This window comes from Aythya ferina (assembly GCF_964211825.1).
Source record: "Aythya ferina genome assembly, chromosome: 3".
NCBI classification, from domain to species: Eukaryota; Metazoa; Chordata; class Aves; order Anseriformes; family Anatidae; genus Aythya; species Aythya ferina.
In genome coordinates, this window is record NC_140298.1 from 79,023,471 (window position 1) to 79,051,380 (window position 27,910).

Here is a 27,910-nt window from a genome sequence, read left to right on the forward strand (position 1 = left end):
CTTCTGCTTTGGTTTGCCTTTGGGTTTTGGGGTGATTTTTTTTGGCCAGGTACCGTCAAAAGGGACCAATGCGGGGATGTGCCCTGAGTCCCCGGGAGCTGCCCCTGCCCGTAATGCTCTCGGGGACTGCGAGCACGACGAGGATGTCCCGCAGGGCGACGGGGCACGAAATCCCCTGCTCCTTACAGAGCAGCGACACCCGCACGAAACACCAAAACAGCCGGCGTGCCACCAAAACGCAACCGCATGCACGGAGGGCAGGAGGGCACGGCAGAGCCGGCCCTGCCTCCTCCTTCAGCATCGCCCCTCGCCGCCCGCAAGCCACCCCAGCCACCTGTACCTCCAGCGGGGGGAGCCGGCCGGGAACACGGCCTCGCCGGCTCCAGCAGAGGCCGAACACGAGCTGCCTTCCAGTTTCCGTCGCCCTCCGGCAGGTGCTCGCCCTCTCCGGGGCCGGGCAGCCTCAGCCTCAGCTTCAGCTTCAGCCTTAGCCTCAAGCCTCAGATCTCAGCCCCAGCCCCAGCTTCAATCTCAGCCCCAGCCTCAGCCCGGCGCCGCCTCGTCCCCGTCCCCCCGCTCCCCCCGGGGTCACCCCCGGCTCCCCCGGTCCGGGACGAGGCTCCCAGGCAGGCGGCGAAGGGCTCGGGGGAGCCGGGGGGGGGGCCGGGAGGGAGGCAGTGAACACGGCGCCCCGAGCGGGCTCTGTCAGGGAGCCGGGATTAAGAAAACGCAAGGCAAACAAACAGTGGGGGAAAGAAAATAAATCCCAGAGCGAAGCAGGATAAAAGCCGGCAGCTGCGGATCCTCCGGCGAGCCGAGCATCCCCCGGCCCGCTCCTAGCAGGATTGTTCCCAGGCTCGGCTCCCCCCCTCCAGGTGCCCGGGGGGGGCTTCGCAGGACGGGGCGGGCCGGATCCCCCAAATGCCAGTGGGAAAATGCCCCCCCCCCCCCAACCCTATCTCCCCCGCGCCCCATCCCCGCCTTACCTCTCCCCTCGCCCCCCGCCCTCCGGGGCCGGGGTCCGGTCCCCGCCGTGCCCTCGCCCCCCCGGTGGGCGGCCCCCTCCCTTCGTCCCCGTGCCCCCGACGGGGCGGGCCTCGCCGGGGGCGGGCCGTCGGGCTTGAGGCTGTGCCGCGGCGTGGGAAAGCGCCTCACAGAGGGTTTGCTCTGCTGGCGGTGCGGAGCCGTGCCGAGCCGTGCCGAGCCGAGCCGGAGCCGTTCTTCCTCCCCCCCCCCAAATCCCCCCCTCCACGGCCCGAAGCTCCCGGATTTATTTATCTCTGCCCCCGGCCCGGCTCCGAGCTGCGTCCCCTGCCCGCCATGAAGCGACCTTGCGAGGAAACTACCTCAGACAGCGACATGGACGAGACTATAGACGTGGGGAGCGAGAACAACTACTCCGGGTGAGTGCTCCGGGGGGCAGGGGGCTGAGCCCCCCCGATGGGCTCAACGCGGGGCCGCCCCGTCGGGGCCGCCCCCGAGCCCCCCGTCCCGCTGCCCTGCAGCCGGGAGCTTGGGGTCCGAGGCTGGAAATAAGGCGAGCCCGAGGTGGCCGGGGCCGGGGTGCTCGCTGCCATGGGGCCGGGGGGAGCTGCGCGGGGCTGGGGTTGCTGTGGCCACCTCGGAGGCACCCCACCGGTGCCGTCTTGTCCGCATCGGGGGATGAATGACAGCCAGATGGCCACCGCGCTTGTTGCTCCCTCGTGGAGAAGGAAAAACCTTTCCATACTTGTGGGCAGTGCAGTTTTAAAAGCGGGTTTTGCATCCTGCTCCTGGTGCTGGGCCAGCCGCGGCCGTGGGCAGGGATCCCGGCTTCCTGCGCGGGCACCCATGGACATCGAGGTGATGGACGGGAGCGACAAAACCTGGCTGGCCGGGGGGAGCTGTGACATTGCATGCACCTACTGCTGCCAGCACGGGCGGATAATACCCGTGTTTTCCTTTGGACTCGGTTCTCCAGACTGTATTTTATAGGCATGGCTATATACAGTGAAGACAAAGTGGGCTGAGCTGGACAGCGAGCTGTCTTCAGACAGGGACTTTATTTCCAGCGGAGGTTCTGGCAGTGGAGCAAGCAAAACTGCAATGTCTCTTTCTGCAACAGCACCGTGCGGTGCAAAGCCTCTCCTCCCAGCATTTAAAACAGTCAAGAGGGGACTGGGAATGCTTAATGCGGTGACCAAAAGTATCTCCAAAGAGCGGTGGCGAGCCGTGCAGCACCTGACATGCTTTTCTTGTTCTGCAGGCAAAGCAATAGTTCTGTGATCCGATCGAACTCCCCAACAACAACGTCTCAGATCATGGCCCGAAAGAAAAGAAGAGGGGTATGTTTTGCTTCATTCTTTTCCTGTGCGACAATTTGCATGTGTGCTGTGAGATTTTGCCCTTCAACGTATTTATAAACTTAATGTGTTTTGTTTTTGGGACTAGATTATAGAGAAAAGGCGCCGTGATCGTATAAATAACAGTTTATCTGAGCTGAGGCGGCTTGTGCCAACTGCTTTTGAAAAACAAGTAAGCCCTTTTTTTTTTTTTTTTTTATTCTGTATCTCATCTGGCAATGTTAGTTCTCTTGTAAAGCTCATTAAAATAATATTGTATGTGTCCTGATCTGGCACAAAGCAGGCATTTCAATAAAATGCTTTGTTGTGGCGAAACTATTAGGAACATAATTCATCATAAAGCTGAAAAACATTTCCATTCTTTGGCTTGTTTTCCCTTAAGGGTAACAGTGTTCGTGTTGCCTCTGTTCTTTCGATGAATTCCAGTAGTGGTTTTGTTAAAAATGCACTTTACTTCATAGTAAAAGAAAAAAAAAGAAAAAAAAAAGAAAACACAACAACAACAACAACAAGCAAGCCCTCCAAACCTGTATGTTGATTAGCTTTCCTTATAAATCTCTAGCCTCCTTTGTCCCTTCGTTAGGCAGCCTTCATTTTTAATCTGCAATTTCAGTGGCAAACTAATGGGTCTGGTTTCCCAAGAAGTGAACAGGCTGTTTGGATGATTCAGGTTTTAAAACGGCTGGTTAGAACCAGTGCCTTAGGACCAGGCCCAGGCAGTGTGAGCAGGGGAAGTCAGCGGTATTTGCGAGGACTTTTGGTGAGAAAGTGTTCAATGGGACGGCTGGAAGGATGCAGCTGACTTCGGTGAACTTGGGTTCAGCTCCTAGGTTGTGAAGTTGCAGGCCCAAAGCTTAGAATACAATCAGTGCTGCAAAAAGTGAACTTTTCTTCTGCCATTCAAATTAAATTATTTAGTTACTTTTTCATATCTTGATTTCTTTATTCTGGGGGGTCTTGGTTCAGTATTTAACATTGTTCCCGTTTTATGGATTATATCAGATCTGTGGATCTGTGCAAGTGACACTGAGCCTCAGCAAGAGGCACCAGCTGAGAATAACGAGGCTGACTTCCTCGTAATCAAAGATAAAAAACAGAAAGTAAACTTTGAGACCAGGCCCGTAGGGCACTGAATTTCTGGAGTAGCTAAGAGCAGCTAGCACCCCCCTGTACGAGGCCTGTTACATTTCTTCTTACAAGAACAAAAGACAGCTAGAAAGAAATTTGGAGTATTGCAATGATAGTGAGAGCATCCCTTGTGTCACCTGCAATATGTTTTTAATAACTTGCGGTGGTAGCCGAGCCCTTCTGTAGGCTCTGGCAAAATGGAGCGACAGAGGCATTTCCAGCTAGATAAACAGGGGCAAGAGACAACAGTTGTTTGTCCCATTTTATTGTTTACTTCTTGAAAACCACAAACATTATAAAACAAGTCCTACAGAGCCTTTGGAAATTACCCAGCAACATGCAGTTTTTAGCTATTAGTCACTCTCACTGAGACAGCTTGTACTGTGTCTATGGAAAAGATGAAGTCTGAGAAAAGCACAGGATGTAGCCGCATGTAAAATGCCGAATTCTGGTCAAAAATTCACCAGTGCACCAAAATTTTATAAGGAAATGCCGAAAGCAGGAAGAGAATCTTAAAAAAAAAACATGGATGGGGGTAAAAATAAGTGTGCGACGCGTTTTGTTCAGAAACCCCTGCCATTCCTCTGCGATATGCCAAGGACAAAGTCATCGGCCCTTTGTCAGCTCCTTGACATTCAGCTCACTGAAGTGTCCGAGCGGGGGCTGCTTCGCTTCCGCCTGCCCTCTCTGCCTGCCTCCTGCCCGGCTCCCGGCCCGCTGCGAGCCCCGCGGCCGAGCTCCCTGCCCGTGCTGCAGGGTCATGCTCCAGATATTCCAGGGAAATGTATTTATTTATTTATTTGGTAGATTAATGTATTAACACTACCTTTGGGTTTGCGTCTTAGACTTTTCCAGCACCCATAGCAGTGCGAGCCATCCCCAGTAACAGGAAAGTTCCACTGACAGAGGAGCTGAGCTCTTTCTTTTTCATGGCACTCAGCTTCATGTCCCCGCAAATGAGGCCTCTCAATAACTTTAAAAGCCGTGGGCTGTGTGATTGTTTCTTTTTTCAGTAGAGAATGAGAATAGAATATCCAGCAGCCAAATGACATGTCAAAAATTAATAGGCTATTAAGGAAGAGGGATACTTTTCGGTGTGTGTCCACAGGGACACCTACTGGTAAAAGCACAAAAAAAAAATGCTGCAGCAGGGTCCTCATCACTAACTCTGCAGACCTGTTCTAATGGGTTTCCATTCATTTTGGGGGGTTGTTTGGTTAAAGAGAACATGCTGGAAGTAGTGTGCTGCTCTCGTTTCATGAAGATGTTATCTCTGCACCAGCTTCAAGGCCAGTTACACTGAGCTGTAGCCTCAGTAAAGCCAAGTTGTGCTGGTGCTGATGGTTGTATCGCTAGGCAGGAGACAGCATTAGTCCTCAGACCATGTCTGGGATGCAGATGCTCATGAAAGAATTAAGCTGAGAATGTCCTAGTGATAGGGGAAATTGAAACCGTAAGGCTGAGCTCAGTGGAAAGTATATCAAATTCAAGTTTCTAGTGCTCGTAAGCCTTTATTTACACGAATCTCTTATCTCAAAGGGATCTGCCAAATTAGAAAAAGCGGAAATACTGCAAATGACAGTGGATCATCTGAAGATGCTTCAGGCAACCGGAGGTAAAGGTAAGGAGAGGACAGTTTCTTTTCTGATACTTGGGGAAATCTCAGCAAAAAGCGCTTTGACGAGCTGTGATAGGCGTTTCCAGATTAAAGGAGTGGAAATCAATGCTAATGGCAGGATTGAACTCGTGGGAAAGAACTACTGGGACAAAAGAAGCACTTGACCCTGGGCTTGTGTTTGCTTTCATAACACTGTGGGAGTAAAGGCTTCATTCACAGGCAGCCCAGTCAGAGATTTGTTTGGGGTTTCCAAAGAGCACTGAAATCTGCACAGGGAGACAAAACAAATACACAAACACCAAACATAAACAGGAGGTTTGTGGCAACAATTGTGGAGCGCAAAACCAATGTTAAGGCTCATTATACAGCAGCTATACCAAAGGAAGTGGATGGAGAGGAGCTTTCGTTATTGTTGGTGCATTTGCTTTGTTCTGGAGAGACTTGTAAAATGCGAGGTTAGACAGCCTCATCCCCCAGAACAAAATCCAGCCTCGGGATACGCAGCTCTAGGTATCAGACGGGCCGGCGGGCAGACTGATAGCGGTGCTATCTGCACTCCTATTTACGTGCTCTATTTGTTTGTCAGAGGTCTGGGTAGTTCCTCCTCAGCCAGGGCTGGCGTGATGCAGGGGCCGCACTGGCTGACCCGTTCGATCAGCCGGCTGCCGTGAGCCGAGCGCGCCTCGCTTGTGCAAGCTGACAGTCCCGAGGCTGGAGGCCAAGCGATTTCAGCCACCCACGAGGTACTCTCCGGAGCCGTGATTTTGGAAGTTACTGGGAGCAGAAAACTTGCTTGCCTTCTGCAAGCACCGTCTCACGTGCCATTAGTCGTGGTTATGGTTCAAACTGCTGTGATGCAAACCAGACAATTTTTCATTGACCCATTGTGCCGTGTAGGTACCGGCTACAAAAGAGGCTACTGCTTCTGCTTTCTCCTTTTTTTTTTTTTTTCTTTTTAATTAAACTAAAAATTTTTTAGCACGGGATTGGGTTACTGCATCTCTCTGTACCTTCTTGCGGTGATTACAGGAGTCGACTTAAAGTCAGCACGTGCATGACAACAAATGGTTTCCTACAGGAAAGCCTGTTGGAGGCTGGTGTTCTGTTATTTGTTAAAAATTAACACTGAGCTGATATATGTATTTTCTAGGTGTTAAGAGACTTTTGTTAGGAGTTCATCTAAGCTTAAAATTTAAGGATAGCACATTCTGTTAGAGGTGAAAGGGATTTTATTGCCCTTCATATAACAGACACACCCCATGATATTCTAGGCAAATGTGCAAAATAAACCCTAACAAAAATGTTAATTTTATGTCACTGCATGCAGGGAAAAATGTCCTCTAAAGGCCACTATTTAGTTGGCAAAGCGACGCTCTTGAAAGTTACGAAACACCAGAATTTATCGTGCTTATGCAATTTGAATCCAGACCGTCTCGTGTGCCGACGTGGTGGTACAGCCTTTAATTACATGATTGCACGCTGCTGCTCCACAAGGTCCGTCTCATTTGGTGCCCAGAGCGAGCAAGGCTCATATGCCGAGGGCAGCGGTTGTTGCTTCGTTGCATCCTCCCCGTGCAACACGGAGCCCGGCTATTGCAGCCTGACCTGTGCATCATGCTGCACCATTCCTCGTAAAAGCTGCAGCAGTTTCCCCCCTCCAGAATCTGTACCGACAGCGGTAGGGCCAGGAGGTGAACCCCATGGAATTTAACGGGAGCCCTCCTTCGCTGCCTCCCCACCCAAAGCAAGCAGTGTGGGCGGTTGTTTTATAACCAAGTCAGGTCGGGTGGCCCAGATAATATGTCAGGGGTGGAGGTGCTGGGGTGGAGGTGCTGTGGATGGGAGCTGTCAGGCAGAGAGTGAGGGCTGTCAGGGTGCAGGGAGAGGTGCCTGCTTAAGCCCACTGCCACCCATGGGCAACCAAAGCCGCCTCCGAAGCGTGGCGGAGCCTTCCTTGCTGCCCCGGGGCCCATAGTGGGTGGCATGTTGGTCTAACACTTAGCTGTTTCACAAATGCTGTGGCTTTATCTTCTCCTTCTGACCCAGAGATAAGGGTAATCTCACTGCACAGATTAACAAACTTTAAGAAAAGAGGTCTGCAAGTTAGTACCGGGCAAAGTTTAAGCCTATGTTTCCTGCTCGCTTAATGTTTTACTTTGCACCCTAAGTAACAGCTTTAAATACAATTTCTTGGGGTGTTTTTAAGGCTGACATTTGTTTAATTTGCAAGTGTAGCTATTCCCACTTCATAACTCATCTTCTGAGCCAGAAACTTCCTTGGATCAGAAAAAAAACATGAGTTCCATCATTTTGTCTATGGACAAAAGCTGTTATCGGCGGGGGGGGGGGGGAGAAATGGGTGCTGGTACCCTTACGCTGCCCTGAGTTGAGAGCTGGGGACAGCCTGTTCTCCTCTTCCTGGCACACAAACTGAGGATGCCCGAGGCTGGGTGGTGCTGGCAGCTGCTCAGCATGCTAAATCTGAGGTGGGCACGGCAGCAGAAAGGCTGATGTGGCCTCGGCTTTTTGGAGCCTCTGCAGCAGGCAGGGAGGGAGGCAGGGAGTCAGGCAGGGAGCTGCTGCTCCTGCAGCCCTGCGTGGACTCGGTGTGTTTTGACGCAGGTGCAGGTGATGGTCTCGTGGTCGTGTCGAGTTGTTGCTTGGCCCAGGGCCAGCGCTTTTTGCTGACAGCACAAGCAAGCAAAGGGGAAGAGCAATTAGCCAACAGCAAGTAGCTGGCTGGGACCTTGGTGTCGTTTTATTGCAGCTTCAGTGCAAATTGATCTCAGGTGACTGACACCTGGGTCGGAGCCGTTGGTGGCTGTGCAGGACGGGTGCATGGCTCTGCCCCGTCACTCGAGTGCCTGAAGCCCCGTCCCCTCGTGGGCTGGGGGTGCCGAGTCACTTGGCTGGTGTCCTCCCATTCCCATGTCTTGGCCACCTCGTAGGAGACTGACAAGGAGCTGGCACGGCCAGGGCTCATCACAGAGCCAGCTCAGGCTTGGGGGGAGCTGGGGACAGCCACGTCCCTCATGTCTGCAGTCCAGAGGGAGGGAAGCCTTGGGGCCTGTGGCGCGGAGGCAGTCCCCAAGCCAAGCTGCTGGCCACCAGGCAGGCACCCACTAGCTCACCCACTGCCTGCCTGCCTGTTGTTTTTTTGTCAAAAGTGCACTGAAATCGCTGTGTTTTCAGATTGTTTGGTTGTGACGGAGGAGTCTGTGTCCTGACAAAAATCCCCAACCTGTTGTACTCACCAATCTGCTAGTTGGCGAGGGTTTTTCTGGGGTCTTGTACAGCGTCAGGTGGACAAAGTAGCCTGAGTCAAAAGCACCGCTGAAATTTGGCGGTGTATAGTAGGCTGGGGATTAGGGCTGGCATCTGTAAATGTGCCTGCGTTCGTTCTACGATGCGGATGTGCAGCCACAGAAAGGCTTTTCTCTAGCCTGAAAGTTGGCAAAAGTGAAAGCAGCCATCTAAGTGGCTTGAATTTTTCAGAAATACATAGATTATTTCATGCCAGAGTGTGCGAGGTATTGCCGCCAGCGTCCTCCGTAATAAGGGCATTTGATCTTTCTATACTAACACACATCACAGTCACATATACCTAAAAAGTTTCACTGAAAGCAAGAGGAAAAAAACACCATGGTAGCTTGAGAGTGGATAGGATTTTATTTTCCCAAGGAGAATAACTTTAAACTGAAGCAGAGTTGTTTTCTGTAGTTGAAGGGGTGCAGCTTAACCACTGGATTTGATACTAAACCCTTTAGAAAGGGAGTATCTTCTCATGTGCATTTAATAAAACATATTTTTTTTTCAAATGCTTTTTGTCCCAAGCTTGTGGAGCTCCAGTTGCTGTTTGCTGAAATGCCTCATGGGCCATATGACCGTCAGTCTTCCATCTCCAAATTAGCAATGGCATTACATAAAACGTTTTCTCAGTAAAGCTTTTTATTGTGTGTGTGCAGAGTCATGACAAGATGTTTTTAGTTTGTAGTTAAATAACACCGTATGCCACATTGTCCTAATGACTCTGTGAAGTAGATGGGACCCCAGCAGCAGTCACAAGTATCTCACAACATCAAGAAATAGCTCAAGAGCGTTGATGTGAATGTGGGTGTAGGGAAGAAAAGGCAGCACAGTGCTCACGAGCTGTCTGATCATCTTTGTGCGTAGAAATGTCTCCCTCACTCACACGCGGGGTCAGCACCACACTGCAGAGGCTTCCTGAGGTATTGCAGGAGGGGCATCGTGTATCTTCTCAAGAGCCACGAGTACTTATGGTCTTAATTCTTTCCATTTATACAGAATGCAAAAAAAAAAAAAAAAAAAAAACAAGCCGTAGCCTATTGCGTTACAGGAATGGTCACACAAATCATTTACAGACCGGAGAACACACTTTTCTCTTTGCTGACCTTAACCCGTTAAGTGGCAAGCCCAGGGACTGAGGGAAGTTAGGCGTGCCGCCTGATGTTGGCTGGGAGCTCGGCTTGGCACTCAGCGCGTCTTTTGCCCTCGACTTGCAGGTTATTTCGATGCTCACTCCCTGGCCATGGATTTCATGAGCATCGGCTTCCGGGAGTGCTTGACCGAAGTCGCCAGGTACCTGACATCCGTGGAAGGCCTCGACACCTCCGACCCACTGCGTGTCAGGCTGGTGTCCCACCTCAGCACCTGCGCCTCGCAGAGGGAAGCCGCCGCCATGACCTCCTCCATGGCCCACCACCACCACCCCCTGCACCCCCACCACTGGGCAGCCGCCTTCCACCACCTCCCGGCCGCCCTGCTGCAGCCCAATGGACTCCACGCCCCCGAGGCCGCCCCGTGCAGACTCTCCTCGGACGTGCCTCCCCACGGCTCCGCGCTGCTCACCGCCACCTTCGCCCACGCCGACGCCGCCCTCAGGGTCCCCTCCGCGGGCAGCGTGGCTCCCTGCGTCCCCCCGCTCTCTACCTCTCTCCTCTCCCTCTCAGCCACCGTTCACGCCGCCGCCGCCGCTGCCACCGCTGCTGCCCAGAGCTTCCCCCTCTCCTTCACCGGTGCCTTCCCCATGCTGCCCCCGAGCGCGGCCGCCGCCGCCGTGGCGGCAGCTACGGCCATCACCCCGCCATTGGCTGTATCAGCCTCTGCCAGCCCCCAGCAGGCTGGCAGTGCGGGGAGCAGCAAGCCCTACCGGCCCTGGGGGACGGAGGTGGGAGCCTTTTAAGCGCCCCCTCTCCTTTCCGCAGCCTGTTCCCTCCTCTCCCTGCGCACACACACACATGCACACGCGTGCGTGCACACGTGCACACTCGTGAGGCTCCTGCGGTGGCCTGTCCTCGCTGAGGGCTGAGGGGATGCCATCACCCCGGGGGCATGGCAGCAGCGCTGCCCTTGCCACAGGTGCTAGAGGGGACATGGGGCGCCCTGCTCGTCCCAGCGGGTCTCGCCGAGGGCACCTCAAGGCAGCGGCTTTTGGAAACGTCGCGACCGCCTCGGCACGCGGATGTTTCCTGGGAGATGCGTAGGCACTAGGACTAAGAATAATCCTGCGGCTATGCCTCCGTGATTGGCGGAGAGGCGAGGGATCGTACCTATCAGGTCTCCTGGGGCTCGAAAACGAGTTCAACTTTCCTAAGTGCCTGACATTTAAATGATAATAAAAAGAAAATTTTATATATATATATATATGTGTGTTCTGCTAAAACAAATAACATTGCACAGGTATGGGAATGGTCTGGGAGAGAGGGAGAGTCCTGCGTGCAGCTTCAGGACGTTGGTATCTTTCCAGGAAGGAGTGTGCTCTTTTAGCAGCCAGGTTCGCTTAGCCCAAAGACTGCCAAGAAAGAACGTTCAGTCTGACAGGCCTGGTTTTCGCTTGCTTAGTCTCCTTCCTTTGTACAGACTTGCCAAATTGTGACATCTAGCATAGCGTCGGTAAGAGCGATTATCTTATCAGTGCTCGGATTAATGAACGTTTCAGCACTGCCTGTGAGCCTTGAGGCACCCTTTTTTATGGCTTAAATACAGTGCTAGCTCATATCTGCACAAACAGCGCGTCTGTCATGCACCCAGGAGTAACCACCTACTTACAGCGTGCACACTTCCATATGGCCGGCTCATGTCAATGCGAGAGACTCGGTGCTGTGAGAGTTGAAATTAACTTATTTAGCTGCAATGGGACATTTACTGTCAGCCGACTCTGTGCAAGATCCCTCTTCTTTTCACTATCAACTTCTGGGATAACGATCGCTCTGGGTATGAATGAAGTTACGGTAGGGACAATTCTTAAATTGGCTATTAACATGCCAACATTGTAATGTGGGTTTGATTCCAAACCAAAATGAATGTATTAAAGGGGATGGCAGTAAATTATTTTGTCAATACCCAGGCAACTAGTGCTGCATAAAATGTTTTGCTTTCATTTTTTATTACAGTGACTTAAAATAACCTAAGTATTTTAATACATCGAGTCAAAAACTAGAGATTTTATGTAAAAAAAAAAAAGTAAAAATAAAACACAGCATGTATTATTATGCACTTGATTTCTCTGCTGTGTGGAGAAAGCAGTAAGCATTGAGAATGTTAAACATTATGCAAAATATACTTTAAAATATTTGTTTTAAAAATACTGTACCTAGTCGGTCTTTTATGCATTACTTTGTTAACCTTTTTTTCTATGCAAAAGTCTTTACATATCACTAATTAAACGAAGTCCTTTTTGACTGCGTTTTATGGATGATTTGTTGCAGATTTTGTTTGCTCTTCAGGAATACTCGTGAACTGTATTGCTCGAAACGTGTCTGTCAGCTGCTCCCCCCTCTCCTGCTCCTCTCTCATTCAGAAAGCCCATCTCTTACGGGATGTTTTGAAATAGGCAGAAAAACAAACAAGCAGTCAGTCAGTAAAACAGCATCGATTTTTAGGCTTGTAAACTGGTTCTGCACTGGTCGGGCACTTAATGAAACGGACACATCTGTCCATCCTGGAGAGCTCCTCAAAGCATTGGGGTCTCTAGATCCAGCTTTCATTCAGATCCTCACTAAAGGCCTGTGTTCAGAAGGGGAAAATGTTAACACAATGACATCCTTTATCATCTAGATGAGAGAGGGCAGTTTTTACCCCCTGTCCAGGTCTTCTAATTTACCAGTTCTCCCTGAGACAAGAGTTTTTGTTTCATTTTAGGTCTGCAAAGAACATCAGTAGAAGGTGTGTAAAGCTCTGGCCATAAGGATAAGCACTACTCAAAGGTGTATTACACCCACACAACAGGTGACAAGACTGAGGCGCAGAAATGGAGTGACAACCCTACAGCCTGCCAGAGACAGCATCTGTTGCCAAAATGCAGCCTCAGCCTCGCCCCCATCATCCCTGTCTCCCAAATATTAAACATGTAGCTGATCCCCGCCTGCATAAACTGGTCTCCAGCGCTTGGGCAAGGAGGAGCTTATATTTGCCTGCCCCGTGAAGAAAACAGACAAAAGATGGGGAGGAAGGGGTCTCTACCCCAGTGCCATAAATCACGCCTGATGAAAACTTACATGAAGTTTTGTTGTTTCTGGGGGAATTTTACATTTTTTGTTTGGGGACATAAATGCTGTGTGGCTCTACTGGCATGTCGAGCAGCATCCAGTTGAGTTATTCTTTTTCTCTATGAGCAGCTTCAAAAAGAAAGATCACATTAATGAACTGGCAAGTAGATAAAAAGTGGGCTTTATTTACATGAAAAAGGGCAGATTGCAACCCTACTTGACTTTAAGCTGTTAACTATTAACCTGCTCTCTAAGAGCCTGGTAGGAGGTCTCCCCTGCTTCATACCACAGAAAAATTGGGCAGCCACTAACTTGGTTCCAGCTAAGAGCTGCAATCTATTTGGTGTGCCCCAAATCATTACAATTTGTTGCCCCAATCACAGGTGGATTTGTGCAGCCTTTTTATCTGGGGTTATCCTGTTCTCACTCCATTTATCCAGGCCAAGTTCTTGTACACTGAGTTGCTGATGTCCCCTTTTTTTTTTTTTTTAATCTGATTCATCCAAAAGGACCAGCACTAGGCAACGCAGGAGCTCAGCCTTCACGCCCATTTAGTTCTGAGCCCCTGTTGGGGATGTCACTCCTGTAATGGTGGATGAAGATTTCCCAAGTGAGAAATCAGTGGAGAAAAAGCATATTATACACGTGCTCTTGGAAAGACACCAGAGGGTAATAGCTTTGGATGATTGGGGCTGTAGCTGTTCTAACAGGTCAGAGCTGAAGGACTCCATGTGAGTGTTAAAACAGAGCAAGGGAAAGCTGGTCACTTGGCATACATATAAGTGAGCTCTAAAAGGTACAATATGAGGTTGTGCACACATGCTTACTTCAGCCCTTTTCTATCTTTATTCCGTGTTCAGTTGAAGAATGGACCTGGAGAAGGAGGAAGAGAACCTGTAATTTATATAATATAAGGCTAGGTCACAGCACATGGCACAAGAAAGCCAATGAGACTGCTTACTCCACATTATATCTGGCTTTGACTAAATTTTCCATGTGTGGGTTTGCAACCTTAAATTTCAGTTATCAAGAGGTTCAAAGGAGGTTATGCAATTTCCTGGGATGTTTTTCTTAAGAGGAAAAAGCTAAAAAACAATTCTGTCACTCAGCATTAGGAGCCTGGAAACCTTAGCCCTCAGCACCACAAATAAAAGGCACTTTGGGTGCCATAGCGCTGGGGCTCACTATGTCACATGGCACCAGGAGAAAATTATTACCCTGGAGAGGAGATGCTGCCTGCTGTCCCTCTGCTCCAATTGCAAGTGGAGGAAAACCTGCATTAGGTGTTGCCACAGAAGAAAAACTGGCTGCTGTGGCTGAGGGCCGAGCATGTGTCTTCAGAGCAGAATAATCATATCCTGGCTGTGACTACATCTGCCCGAGCAGCAGCCAAGGGTCGTGCTGCTGCCTCCTTGGTGGCATCCTTCAAAATGCTCGTTCGCAGCTGCTCTGAAAAATGGGCCCTCCCTCGGTCAGGCTGTCATGAGGTCAGTAAAGGGCATTGACCAAAGCTCAGGACATACTGGCAAATTCTTAAAGCTACTGTAAATGAGAAATTTCTTCCTCATAACAGCAAAAGGTCAAGAGCATCTTTTCATCAGGAGATACTACATCAGAAATTACTACTGAAGTTTAAAGCAGACAGTTACCAACCAGCTCTGTAGTCACCAGTGTCCTCAGTCATCCAGTTCTGTAGGCACAGATAGCCTGAGATTACACAAATGAGGATGTAAATTACAGGTAACTTACTGTAATAGTTACAGGTACTTTGTCCAACTTCAAGAAAAGGGTTTTCATTCTGCACACTGGAAGCCACGGGTCTCCCTCGTGTCCCATCACCTCCGGCAGCCCCAGGCAGATGCCTGGGAAGCCCCTGGCTGCTCGAGCAGCACTAATTGCATATGCCAGGCAACCAGTTTCTCCTTTTGTATCTTGCATCACCTGTGAAGAGATAGGATTTGAATCTTAACAGTATTTTCAAATGCAATCTATTTTTTTTCCAAAGATTCAGCTGCCTTGTTGCCTACTGAAGATATAACAGCTTATCAAAACCATTAGATGATAACGTGAGGTTGCTGATCTTGTAGAAGTAAGATCAGTCAACGCCTGCAATGAGCTCATTCAGCGCAAACTTCTGAACTTCTCCTAGTGCTCTGGCTGCAGCGGTGGCGCTGATTACAAGGTGATCTCAACACGATTTCTTTTAAAGGGATGTTTTTCTGCATTCATGCTGGCAGTGCAATGCTGGGCAACACAAGGTAGTGTGGAACCCTAGAAGATCAAAATCAGAAGGAAAAGAAAATGAATGTGGGAAATAAAAGGAAATGTGCCTGCTTAAATGAGTTTGAAGCTCTGGAGAGGCGGGCTCTTTTTTTTACAGCTACAGCTGCCAATACTGAATTTAAGCAACACTAAATGCTTTAGACTGTGCTTATCTGAACAGTGCTGATACCTATTCTACAGGAAAGTCCTTTTGGGCTGTTTCATTCTGCTTTCCACATAGTCCATATTCAGCATTTCTCTCTTCTACAAAGGAAAGTCTCCAGGACAGAAAAAATACCTTGATGCAACACTGAAATTGTGGTTGCGATCATCAGCGGTTTGGAAATTTCTAACCCTGCCCACGTCTTCATACAAATTACACTACAAGACCTCCTTCTATTAAATCAGCACCCTGCTCCAGGAAGCAGTAAGTCACTGGTAAGTGTAAAGAAAAGTGTTTTACCTGCAAAGAATACCCATAAATAGCATTCTGTATTACTGTGTGGTATGTGAAAATCTAATAAATGACTACAAGGCAATCCATAAACCTCAGGAGGCAGGGTTACAATTACTGAACACCCTACGCTTTTTTCTTTTTTCTCAGTTTTGATTTAACTCTGAATACTGTTTTCTTTCTCTCTCTCTCTTTTTTTTCTTTTTTTTTTTTTTTTTTTAATATACTGGAGAGCCAAGTAATTTTATTTTGCTTTAGGAGAAGGACTCTCCCTCAGGGATTTTAAAACAAAGAGTTATGCATTCAAGGTATGCTTTTGCAACTGGCTTAACAAGATGACATCTATTGTGTGCGGATAGTTCAAATAGTTTTTAATGACACTTCCCAGCACAACACTTGGGTTTAATATACAAGCCTTAAAATAAAACAACATCGTTCCTCTCCTCACACTATCTCCCTCTTTTGGAGGTATTTTGGTGAGGGAGGAGGGAGTGTATTTTGTTTGGGTTTGCTTGGTTTTGTTGTTCTGCAGAGGCACCATGCAGAGCAGCAGCAGCCAGGCCAGCGGCTCTTCGTCTGCACAGGGAGCATCGCTTTCAGCTGGGCAAAGCAAAATCCTTTTCTCTCCTTCTCACCCTCCCCTGACTCCTTTCTGGGCAGCCGTCCCACAGGATAGCCCCCTCCCTTCCCTCCCAACAAAAAGGAAAGGCAAATGGGGTGAAACAGCAGTAAAATGGCCCTGCCAACCAGCCTTCTAACGAATAGCTGGAGGCAAGCGCCTTCAGCACAGCGGCAGCTTCACGGGGCTGCCCCAGGTCTCTACTCATTTTTACTCCGCTGATCTCAAAGGCTGGAGTGTGTGCTTTTTATTAATTACCTCGATACTCAGCTGTGATCTGCCATCCTCAGTGCCTGCCTCCTTGCCTCCCCGTGTTATGAGGAGTCTGACACCTGCTCAGCTGTGATTTTCCCCCTTCAGCTCATTGCCCCGTGCAGTTAGCAGATAAAACTGCTTGAAACAGGACTCTGAAAATGCTCTAAACTGGAATCTGAAAATGAAATAAATACACACATTTCTGCCAAATGATACCGCTGAAAAATGACCTTTATGTGCTGCCCTGTCCTCCTCCAAGGCCCGCTAAACCCACAAGAAAGATTCCCATTAGTAAATCACTATTGGATCATTAAACCTTTTTAAGGCACTATGTGCTTTACCGAGAGAATGAGGATTACGACACAGCCGTGCCTGCTGCCCACTGACAATCATGGGAACCGACCTCAGTAATAAATCCATGAATTATCTGGCTCACTTTGACCGGTTCTCACGCCAGAGCAGCTCCTTTGATGTGACCGTCAAAATCCAAGGATGCCCAATAGCGGTAGCCACCAACGAAACAATGGAGAAGTAATAATTCAATATAAATATGTAAAACCTGGTTCCCCATATGCCCAGCTTTTGCAGTGGGGTATTTCTGTGCCTGTGGTTGCAATGGGAGGGAAAAAAAAAAAAAAAAAGAAAAAAAAAAAAGAGAACGAGAAATAAATTCCCCCCCCCCCTTTTTTCTGTATATAACCCTTTAAAGGAAGAAAAGCTGGGTGTTTCACAGAGACAACTTCAGCTACCACAGATGTGCATGACTTTTTTAGCTGAGGGGGGCCCCTGATGCTTTTCAAAAGCAGTCTGATATTCAGAACCAATATGCACTTAAGGACTGATCCTGCAGAGGAAATTAGGACGTAAGTAGCCCCACTCAGAGGAACTATTCCACTTCAACGGGACTATTCATATAAATAAAGTTAGTTGTGCTTTTAAGCCCTTGCAGGACCAAAACTTTAGGGGATGCATTCTCATTTGTCTAATTTGCAAAAATATTTAGGTTCCAAGCTCCTTTTGAATGTTTAAACATGTCAGAAATGCAACTGTTTGTCTGCTTCCTGGCTGCCCTGCGGTACAGTAGGGATAATGTTATTTAGTTTCTTGTCCTTGATCTTGTCAAATTAGATGTCAGACTCCAGCGAAGAGATTTCCTTCAAACCCATGTTCATAGTGTCAGCACCCCTAACTGGAGTTTCTGGCCCTCACTGCAAGCCTCCTGTTAACAGAAGACCATAGCTGTCCTAGAGCCAAGCTGCTTGTGAGGGAGGCAAATTTCTGATGATACAAGGGATAACATGGAAGAAAAATCTCCTTGAAATCACAAGACCAGAAGAGAAGCAGAATTTATTAAAAATTTTTAACCATTGATTTATTATTATTATTTTTCAGTCTTAAAGCAAGATCAGCAAACTGTGTTAGGCTGTAGGTGCTAAGGAAGTTAAGATACCTGGTTTTCAAAAGTGCAGACTACCCACACCTGCATGCAGCCACCAAGAAAACAGCCAGTGTGCACAGCTGGAGCCAGCAGCAGCTCCATCCCTGCTTTGCTCTTCAAAACACGACCTTGGGCAGGTCACGGTGGGGTGCCCATGCATGAGCCCTTCCAAGCTGGGGTTTGCATGCATGCAGGCACTCTGCGACCTCACAGCAGGTGGAGGACTGACGGTGGTATGAGCTTGTTATCAGCACACATGCTTCACACTCAGCCTCAGCCTGCTTCCTTACCAGGAGATGCACGTGGTATGTCTGGGGGCATGGAAACCACCTGGCAGGATGCAGCAGGATGCTCCACTTCCATTGAGCCAAGACCCTTGTCCAAACAAACTGGGAGCTGGGACTTTCTGCCCAGCTTGGGGCAGAGGACGATCAAATGGAAGATTATGCAAAACTTCACCCTGCTCTAATTTGCCAGGCAGTCTCTTCTCTGAACAGAAGGAAACTCATCCCCATTTCTTTCATTTATTTTGCCAGACCACTTGTGCAAAACCGCAGCTTATGCAGTACAACTCACACAGTTTCTGCAACGCGGAGTTGTCGTCTCTGACAAAAAATCCCTTGCACAGGACGTGGGGCCAGCCTGGGCGTTCGGCCTCTCGGTGGCGGAGCTGCAGAAGGCTCCCTGCCGTGGCCACGCTCCGCCAGCCCTGCCGGCCTTGCCTGGGTCACTGCTATCCCCTGTCCCACGCAGCAGGCAGCAGCTCAGGGCAGAGCATGTGTTGCAATATCAATTTATAGCCTGTTATTATTTTCCAGCTTTCGGGGGAAGCTGGCACCTCCCAGCTATGTTTTCCTGCCAGCTAGACAAAGATTAGGCTCAGCACAATACGTTGTCAATACAGTTTACTAAACTGTGATTAATCAAAAGACCACATGGGAAACAAAGCATGGAAAAGCAGAAGGTAATGATTGACTGTAGCCACAAGGCAGTCATAAAACAGGTCTAGAAAGCAGATTTTCAGTGAGCAACTGAAAAAGTTCAGGCATTTAAAAGGGTCAGAGCTTTCATAATTTCATGATCAGAGCACTTCTTAATAGGACATGGCAATTGCTCCTGTGAAAACACTTCTTGGAAAATGGCCCTTGGATAGCATTATCTAGAGCTGCCTGCGGTAATTAAATCTGCATTGGACTTTCATTAACATCACCTTAAATAAGACACCTTCTTTTGGATAAAACCATTTATTTTAAGTTATGATTCAGAGTAGGTTTTCCAACTGTAGTTCTGCAGTGACAATCATAGTAGTATTTGAAATGAGATTGCTGTGCTTTTTTAGTTAATCTTACTGACCAGGAAGTGTTACATATCAGATCTGTATCTAGGAGAGAGATTTACACTTGCAAGCCAGTAGTATATTACAGAAATTATATTGTGAGGGAAAAAAAAAAAAAAAAAAAAGTCTGGAAAAGAGGTTGTATGCCTGACAACATCTTTTGTGTTTTTCTTTTTTTCTCTTCCTTCCATCTCCAGCAGCTTATCTAATAAGCACTTTGCCTTGTTTGTGTCCGTTGACTGCCATGGTGACAACAGCACTTGTGTCACAGCACAGCCAGCTCCATGGTATCCTGGACTGGTGGATCAGTGCAAAAGGAACCGAACCAGACCCAGACCCTCCTCATCTCCCCAGGCAGCTGATCACGATGCTCACCGACCCAGGATGCAGAAATGCTGGTTCCCTCCTCTGCCTTGGCGCAGACTTTCTGCACACCCTTCTGTTCCAAATCTCCAGGTAGAAAGACGCGATGGAAAGAACCTGGAAGAGGACTGTGTTGCTTAGGATTTCACTTAATGACAGCTTCACCTGCACATGAAGTTGCTTTATCAGCAGATACAAAGCCTTCATTACCTCGCAGCTTACTACAATTGAATGGGTGTATCGTTAACTTACGAAATTGTTTGAAATCTGAACTGCAGCTGTGTTGGGAGGCTGGGTGGGAGACGTGGAAGACATGCGACTAGGGTGCCACCTCGTGGCATATTAAAAGGAGGTTTTTATCAATAAGCAGAGGATCGTTTCCCTTAAGAGCGCAGCGTGACGTTTTACTTCATAATTTATTTCCACACGAAAAAAAAAGGGGATAAGTTGCCACCTGAATGTCATGGGAACAGAATAAACCCAATAAGTATATGACCATGTATCCTTCAAACAAAAGTGCAATATGAGGACAAGTAGAAAACATGCCTTTAGAAAAAAACTGGGACCTTTCATTTTCTAAATAGTCAGTTGTGCAAAGTTATATGCTCAACACAGGCAAAATATTTAATGTAAGATTGAAAAAACTTAAGCTGAATTAATATAGTGCTATAACTTAAAATAGGTAGGCAAAAAGAAAAGTTAATGTCAGAGATAAAAGATCAAGTCTGGATCTGAAAACTCCTATTTTTCAAATTTTCTAATAAGATATAAAAACTAAGAGGTGAGAGTCTTAACTAGATACTCAACTGTTGGTTAAAATGATCTATACTTAAGGTATTGTTCTCCTTATCTTCCTTATTTCTACTGTCGTGTAGTGCCAGTGACCTTTGCTGCAAGATAGAAAGTAATTGTTCAAGCTTTTGAGGAAGAAAATAAGTGAAAGCTAAAACACTTGAGATCCAGTATCTCAGAATGTATCACAGTTGGGAGCAAATTCAGCTACACTTTGAGAATGTGACATTTCAAATAATAATAAAACAACAACAAAAACACATATTGATCTTGTATTTTGAAACACCAATTTGTTAGCCTCTGCTAGGTGCCAGGTTGCTCCTGTAATGTGTCTTTCATTGCACTGCCTGCCCTCTGCAAAAGAGTCCACTTTCTCTGGGAATTCTGCATTCCAGTGTCATGAACTACCTGTTATTTAGAAAAACAGCAACAAAGAACATAAGAAAGATTCTTCTTCCATCTCTTAAAACGAGTACCCCTCTCCTTCTCTCTATCATGTTAATCTGAAGCACATGAAACAGGGAGACAATCTTAAAACCCCCATAACTGTGTCAAAGAATATAAATAATTCAAGTGTGTAATAACGCAAGTATCAAAGAATATCAATAATCCAAGTGTGTAATAATGCAAGTGCAATTTAAGACAGATCAGACAGAAGCTTTATGAACTACGACCATAGTGAGATCACACCCGGGCAGCATCTCCCCTCTCTACTCCCCTATTCTCTACTCAGGGATTACATAGATCTGATCTCTGTTCTTCTTCAGGGAAAAAAAAAAAAAAAAAAAAAAAAAAAAAAACAGAAAGAAAATAAAAGATGATGAAAAACAACTGTTCCAATGTTAGCAAGGCCAAGCACTCATCCCTAGGAGTAGTTATGACGGGATGAAGCAGTGAAGATGTGGTGGTGTGGCATACGGCGAGACAGCTCTTGGAGGAAGGAGCCTGTTGGAGTGGCACAGCCAGTGCTAGCTCATCTTAGAAGTGGGGCCTGGAAATGATCACAGGCTTCCAGCCCTCAGCTGAAAGGAATATTCTCTTAGTTAGGGCAAACATCTTGGCCAGACCTCTCAAATCTTAAAAATTTATGATTTTACCACCACAACAGTTTGGCCCGTGATGGGGATGAACACTTATCTTGGAGTCTTTTCAATTCAAACCCAAAGCATTAGGAAACCAGAAAGAGGACTGGTTTCCACTTGTTGCAAGGTGGATGTTCATCCTCTGACGTTCAGTGGCAAGTTTCAGGTCTGGCACTGGACTGAAAAGGCTTTGGAAAAGTTATGTTTCCATTTATAGTAAAACACTGGAAACTGTACTCTTTCTTTGTCTGCAAGAGCTATTTTGGTGATTTTTTCCAAGTGTCTAAAATCTTGCATATGATTAACCTTTCTCAAATTACTTTAAAGCAGGGCTCACGCTGCTAAGAGCATTCAAACATACCACTACAAAAACTGAGGTAAAAGCAAATGAATGTTTTTTTGTAATTACTCTGTAAAACCATGCCTATACCTTTTCTGGAAGATAGTCATTACCTGAAATTCACTTTACCTGCTTCTAAAGTGGCCTATAATTTTCTGAAACAGAAAACAGCAACTTCTTCCACCAACTTGGTAACACATTTCACTGAGACCAAAGAGGGAGAAGACTAGGAGCTCCCACATGGATATCTCAGAGCAATTCAAGTAAACTGTTATTTATAGAGGAAAGTCCAAGATGAAATAATAAAACTGAGGCCTCAGGAGACCCACTGAGACTGTGAAAGACCCTTGATGAGGTGCTCACAGAGCATGCTCTTAACAGCCTCCAGTCATGGGGATGATGTAATTCCTTAGTTTATATCCTTCAGTCCCAGTGCTTAACTATTGATGAATGTGTTGATGAATGGCTGAGGTTGGAAGGGCCCTCTGGAGGCCGTCTTGTCCAACCCCCTGCAAAGAAGGGGCACCCAGAGCAGGGTGCCCAGGACCATGTCCAGGCAGCTTTTGAAGATTGCCAAGGAGGGTGGCTCCACAGCCTCTCTGGGCAACCCACGCCAGTGTTCCATCACCCACAAACAGTGCTCCATCACCTACACTATTATTAGACAGCTTTTCTTAATATCAAGAGGGTGAGGATAGCCCTTTTGACTGTTTGCTTTCTTCCTTAAAGCAAAGGAGAGCCCATAACATTGCACCTCCTTGGAGCTCCTCTGTCATTAAAAATAGAGTGGAAGAGCTCAATGTTTCTCATGAGGTGCTACCATCCGGACTGGAGGGTGGCCCAGCCTGCAGCACTCCTCCAGGACACCTGGGCAAAGGCAGCCAAAGCCATTATTTCCAGGAGTGCCTTCACATCAGAGCAAAGTCCTGCAGCATACAGCATGGGCTGCCAACACAGAGGAGTTATCTGGGTGATGCGAGGCCTGAGGCATGCTCCTGGCAGTGGGGAGGATCCTGCCAGGCGTGCTAGCCTCTGCTCTGCAGCCCAAGATAACATTTCATGTCTTACCTGCGACAGGCACTGCCCCAACACAACCAAAGAGGTCCTGCCCCTTTTTTACCCTGCATGCCTGTTCTTCAGGCATGAGGCAGCAGGGAGAGGCATGGCCAGCAGAGGAGCAGGGGACAAAGCTCCTCCAAAACACAAGGCCTGTGCACAATGGCAATAGCCATGGGGTCAGCGCCCCATGTTTCAGTTGCCACAGCCCATGATGGCACCAAGTGACCACTCACCTGTGTGGGTGCAGGAGCACCCTTAGGTGCCAGAGCAGGCAAAAATAAAGGAAAATACTGTATTTGTACGTGCTGGCCGCCAGCACTGCCCATTGGGTACTAGAAACTCTGCATGTGGGAATATCGTATAGTATTGCAGAGACTTTTTTGTGAACGCAGGACTAGATGTTCCTTGAACTGTGAAAGCAAAAATAAAGGTATACGGAGAACTTTAAGAATTAATAACATGACTTTGAAAAACATCTCTTCCCTGACCGGGAATCGAACCCGGGCCGCGGCGGTGAGAGCGCCGAATCCTAACCACTAGACCACCAGGGAGCTCTGCAAGCCGGTTTCTACTTCTTTACTAAGACCTTACTCACAAGACTACGCCTGCCTTACTAAGATCTCCCCTGTTCCCCCCCTTCTGGACCGTACCAAGTCCCGGCGGCCGCTGTGCACAACGCAGGGATGTTCCACTGCACCCCGCGGGAGGGGGTGCGGGGAGGGCGCTCGGCGGGGCGGGGCGGGATGGCGGCGGCCCCAGGGCGCTGTGGGGGGGCCCCGTTCCCCCCCCCTCCCGGCAGCGTTTGAGGGAGGAGGGAACGGTGGGCAGGGCCTCCTCCTCCTCCTCCTCTTCCTTCTCCTCTTCTTCCTTCTCTTCTTCCTCCTCTGTCTAGGGGAACACGTTACAAGAGTATTTGTTAAAAATATGTTTAACAATAAAAATAAAAAGGCTTCAGCATACCTTGTACAAAGTGTATCACTGTTCGTGTTTCCTTACTTCGTGTTGCCTACTCGTGCCCCTCCCAGAAAGACGAGGGAAGGCATCATCAGCAGAGTGCCCTGGGCCTCAGATCTGGACCCGAGGTGGGGGAGAAAGGAGATGTGCTGTCCTCTGTGCTATTTCAGGACACCCCGATGTGATATATAAGAACGGGTGACTCCTCTGGTTTTGGTAATATTTCCATGAGATGAGTGAAAACTCGGCCATAGATGCAGACTGCATCTGCTTCTCCCCCAGAAGTGGTGATTTCATAAGCAACGCAGAGCTGTAAGCTATAATAACAAAGTAGTTTCCTCTACGCAAACCGTGTCCATAATACGAGAGGGTTTGCTCTGTACGAGCAAATTGCTAGTTCTCAAACCCTCTGCCTCTGAAATTCATTATACTAGAAACCTTTCCCACATTAAGAGAGATAAGCTTCAGACTTTACGCTTGTGGATTCTGCAAATATGCCTTAGCTTATCTCTAACAGCCTCAGAGTCAGAAAGCAAACGTGGAGGACTCCCGCGTCCTTGGGGTGTGCTCAGGGGCTTGGGGTGTTTGGTTTCTGCCTTACCAAGTCCCAGCAGAGTCGATGGTTCGTTTCAGCCCAAACCAAACCTCTCTCAATTAGCAGGCTTGAACACAGTGTGCATTTGGATTGAGATGGAGCTTGCTTTTGTCCAAACTGATTGATTTTAGTATGCAATGTTGTAAGTAACTTATAAAACTGTAACGGTAGGATTAGGCCCCGTTGGACAGAGTCAGTTACCTTACACACTGCAAGAACCGCAGTTCACGTGCGTATGTTGATAGCAGCTTCTTTGGTAAGACCAAGGCATTTTCATCCTTGAGGGGACAATGCCGAGGAGTGCTGGAGGCAGAGACCGAGGTGCCACTGTGGCCTGAAATATATACAGAGACGTGGCAAGGTGATAAAGTCCCTGGTCCCAGCAGGTCACCAGTGCCCCTTGTTGAAGAGAAAGACCATGTGGGACCTGGTTTCACGCCAGTGTGAGCCAAGGGTAAATGTGCCATTGTAAACACAGTGAGTATTTTGATCCCAGAGCCTGCCAGGAACACCAACTAAATATTAAGGTAGTTCTGAACCACAGGAACTGAGCTGGTTTGAATGCATTTGTGTGCTTAACCAGCTCCATGGTGTCTGTTAGCAGCACAGTCTCCTCCACCATGAGCACTTACCTTCACCCCAAAAGAGGCTTTTGGAGGGGTATGGGATTCAGAGCTACAGAGTGGCTATGACACTAACAGCACTCAGGGCAGACACTTTAAAACTAGGGTAGGTCCACATGAATGTGCAATAACATGATGAAATTTATATTTACCAGTGAAAGAACCCTTGATTGCAGCTGTAACATTACTGAAAACTCGAATGTACGTACAAGAGAAGCTTCACCGAAATAAGAAGTCTTTTCCAGGGTGTGAACCCAGGCTGTGGTGGTGAGGGGACAGACCCCATGACCACCAGGAAAATAACACGGAGAGTCACAGGGTACGTGGTTATTTTTAGAAAAAGCTTTCTTTTCCGTACAAGTCATGTGCACTGACAAAAGATTGTGCCTCTCCTCTGGCTCCCTACATGCGATAGAGAAACCCATCGGTGAAGCTGTCAGCGATTCAGCCTCCTGCCCGCGCAGCAGCAGCCGCTGCCTGTGCCTGCGTCCCTGTGATGCCAGCTGGAGAAGAATGATCGTCCTGAGAGCCCCAGGGGAGGGATGTCAGAGACCGATGCTCCTTGTCACCTAACACGACGGGATGGCTGTGTGTCTGTAATGCGAAGTGAGTAGCACTGTGGCAGAGGCGCCGTACCCCAGCCTTCAGAGTTGGGTATTTAAAGATGAAAAATCAGAGCCCTTACTGTACCTGCAAGCGGTAAAGCAGCATGCGATTAATTTGTCTGTTCCATATGAATATATTACGCATTGTTATTGCTCTAATTTGCCTTGTTAATTGACGCATGACAGCAGGCTTACTAGGTAAAAAATGAGTAAGAATGACATCAAAGTAATGTGTTAATTTACCAAAAGTCTTTTATTTGCATATGCTTCTGCTATACAATGGTAAGTACAAATTGTCTTTAGTACCTGGGGTACCCACTTCAGTAGCAGGGAAAATCCTTGATGTGCACAGGCACTGTAAACATTATTTATAATTATGTGTAATGTGTGTGTTTATCACTCCTCTCTTTCCCCAGCTGTATATTTGATCTGGAAAGTCTTGGCATCAGTTTTTCTTCTTTAAGTTATCCTGGCTTCAAATGTGCAGTTTTAGGGAGATGGAGAGGAGAGTGAAGGAAAAATGCTGTACTGTCTTTTGCTATTTTATGCTTAATTCTATGTATGTTCAGAATGGTTACCTAACTGATAGATCATAAACATATTCTGGGGGAAAAAAATGCCATTGTAGTTTGGGTTTCTTATAGCTATTTTCATCATAATATTTTTTTATGGAATGAATCTAAGGAGAATCTTGAAAGAAGTTTTACAAATTTTACATCAATTCTGATATTCCTAGTTCCAAGATCATTTTAGAAGCTCTAAGGTGACTTGCTCTATCTTCTTGCAGTTTAATTTCAACAGAGGTAGGGGGCAGTATGTGAGAATTTGCAGTGTCATGTCTTAATACTGTGTGGACTAGTTATTTACTATTTACAGAAAACATTTTAAAGACTGAAGAAAAATAGAGAAGTAACTCACCAACAATATTTTTCTAAATATTTTTTCAAGTTCTCCTTCTGCCTCCCTTGATGTTCCATTCTTCCCCTGACACCGTTCTTGATCCAGGGAGATCTGTGTCAGCTTTTCCTCGTAGCCTGTGTTATAATGTATGTGATCCTGGGGTCTGGGATCAGGTATGGCAGTGGGGTGCTTCATCAAGTGTTCTCACTGAGCTCAACAAATTACCTTAGCTGAAACAAATAAGACTTTTATTATCTCTTCGTGTATGTGAACAAATCATTTTTCTTTCTCAGTCTCTTCTGGGGAACATTTTGGAATCATCTGCTGGTTTGCTCTACTAGACAGTAGAAACTGGTGAACAGTATCAGTTACTTGGGGAGAACTTCTCACAGATTTTCAAGCTCTGGTCTTTCTCTGTTTCACTTCTGTGAAAGTCGTAAAAAAAAAAACAACACCCCTGTATGTTAAATTGTTTTAAATCTAGGCAATTGGTTCAAAACTACAGGGTTAGCTGGGGAGACTTGCAAAATTCCTCTTTGCATCAACTGAAACCAAGCTAAATATAGCAAGTTGTTGTTACGGAAGTCGGCCCCCAGTGCATGGTAGTATTAAGCAGAACCTCAATTAGGCGTAAAAGTTTTCCTGTATGAAACCAATTTTGTGACTATTTCATAGTGAAAAATCATAAGAATTATCAGGAAAGACCAGGATTAATGGGAACAGAAAACATCCATCTACATTTATTTTTATACCTTTTCAAAACAGAGCTGTTCATGGTATTCAGGCTCATCGGCGTAATTCTTTACTGCAGGTTATCTTCCTTAAACAAATGAGCTAACAGATGCAGATGTTTAAAAAAAGAGGACATGAACCATGCATGAGCAATTGCTTCTTTTTTCTGATACTGGCTAAGCTGATCTGAGTGCAGGCCACAAACTTACTGTTAGTATCTGTGGTGTTTTTATTCTCTGCAGTGTGTGCAGTTCTATTGATATACGCTGCTGTGGGTATTCAGTGGGAGATCGAAATCCATTCAGATATTGTACTGAAATATCCCATGTCTATTCTGTCTTCCACGTGTTATTATGCATGTGAGTTTGTGTAAGAAAGCTTTTCCTGGGGTAAAAATTCTCAATTTGGAAGTGATTAAAAAGCAAACTTGCATTTTCATCGCCTTCAGAGTAGCGCAATCAGCGATAAAACAAATTTGTCTGATCCTGAAATGAATGAGCAACCCGAATTTAAGGTTTTCTTGGGGTAAGGATATTCTAAACTTTAATATCACAAAGACCATGAATTAAGCAATATTAGATAATTTTTATTCAAAGTAATTGCCACAGGGACATATTACCATGGGAGAGAGCAACTCATTCAGACTGTCTTCTATCATCTGTGCTGTACAGAGATCAAAACTAAATTTTGTTCCAAAGGTGATGTGTATTTGTATCTCTACCTATATCTATGTATCATGTTCATCATTGTAACAGGTAGTCAGACACTACCGCTTACTTCCAGACTCAGTAAAATTAAATGGTGTGTTAGATCCAGTCACGCAGTTTCTTCCAACGACACACACTTTCTGCATTGAACCCCAGGCGATATCCCACAGTGCTGTAACCAGAACTTGTGACATGCTT

General features: G+C 47.1%; 2 protein-coding genes and 1 long non-coding RNA gene across 3 annotated transcripts in view; 2 read left to right on the plus strand and 1 right to left on the minus strand.

Moving 5' to 3' along the window:
• The first annotated feature begins 1,146 nt into the window (after positions 1–1,146).
• On the plus strand, positions 1,147–11,794 carry HEY2 (hes related family bHLH transcription factor with YRPW motif 2). Its single transcript, XM_084514384.1, has 5 exons — positions 1,147–1,403; positions 2,246–2,324; positions 2,431–2,514; positions 5,010–5,091; positions 9,612–11,794. The coding sequence occupies exons 1-5, from the start codon at positions 1,321–1,323 to the stop codon at positions 10,289–10,291; spliced, it is 1,008 nt and encodes a 335-aa protein (XP_084370510.1). The 5' UTR covers positions 1,147–1,320; the 3' UTR covers positions 10,292–11,794.
• Positions 11,163–23,468, minus strand: LOC311434287. The gene is made up of 3 exons (XR_014691358.1): positions 23,247–23,468; positions 14,346–14,537; positions 11,163–12,114 (listed from the first exon to the last, which is right to left on the minus strand). It is a non-coding gene; the product is annotated as an uncharacterized lncRNA (long non-coding RNA).
• A 1,732-nt stretch (positions 23,469–25,200) lies between these two features.
• The window catches only part of NCOA7 (nuclear receptor coactivator 7), an 88,954-nt gene continuing 86,244 nt past the window's right edge, over positions 25,201–27,910 (plus strand). Inside the window, exon 1 of the mRNA XM_084512812.1 lies at positions 25,201–25,374. The gene's annotated coding sequence lies outside the window, so the exon portion shown is untranslated. The remainder of the gene's footprint in view (positions 25,375–27,910) is intronic.

Bases quoted from the DNA above. Each gene is read 5' to 3' on its own strand.
- HEY2 (XM_084514384.1), top strand. From the start codon at position 1,321: ATGAAGCGACCTTGCGAGGAAACTACCTCAGACAGCGACATGGACGAG. The intron at 1,404-2,245 runs GTGAGTGCTCCG...CTTGTTCTGCAG, and splicing joins AGCGAGAACAACTACTCCGG to GCAAAGCAATAGTTCTGTGA. The intron at 5,092-9,611 runs GTAAGGAGAGGA...CTCGACTTGCAG, and splicing joins TCAGGCAACCGGAGGTAAAG to GTTATTTCGATGCTCACTCC.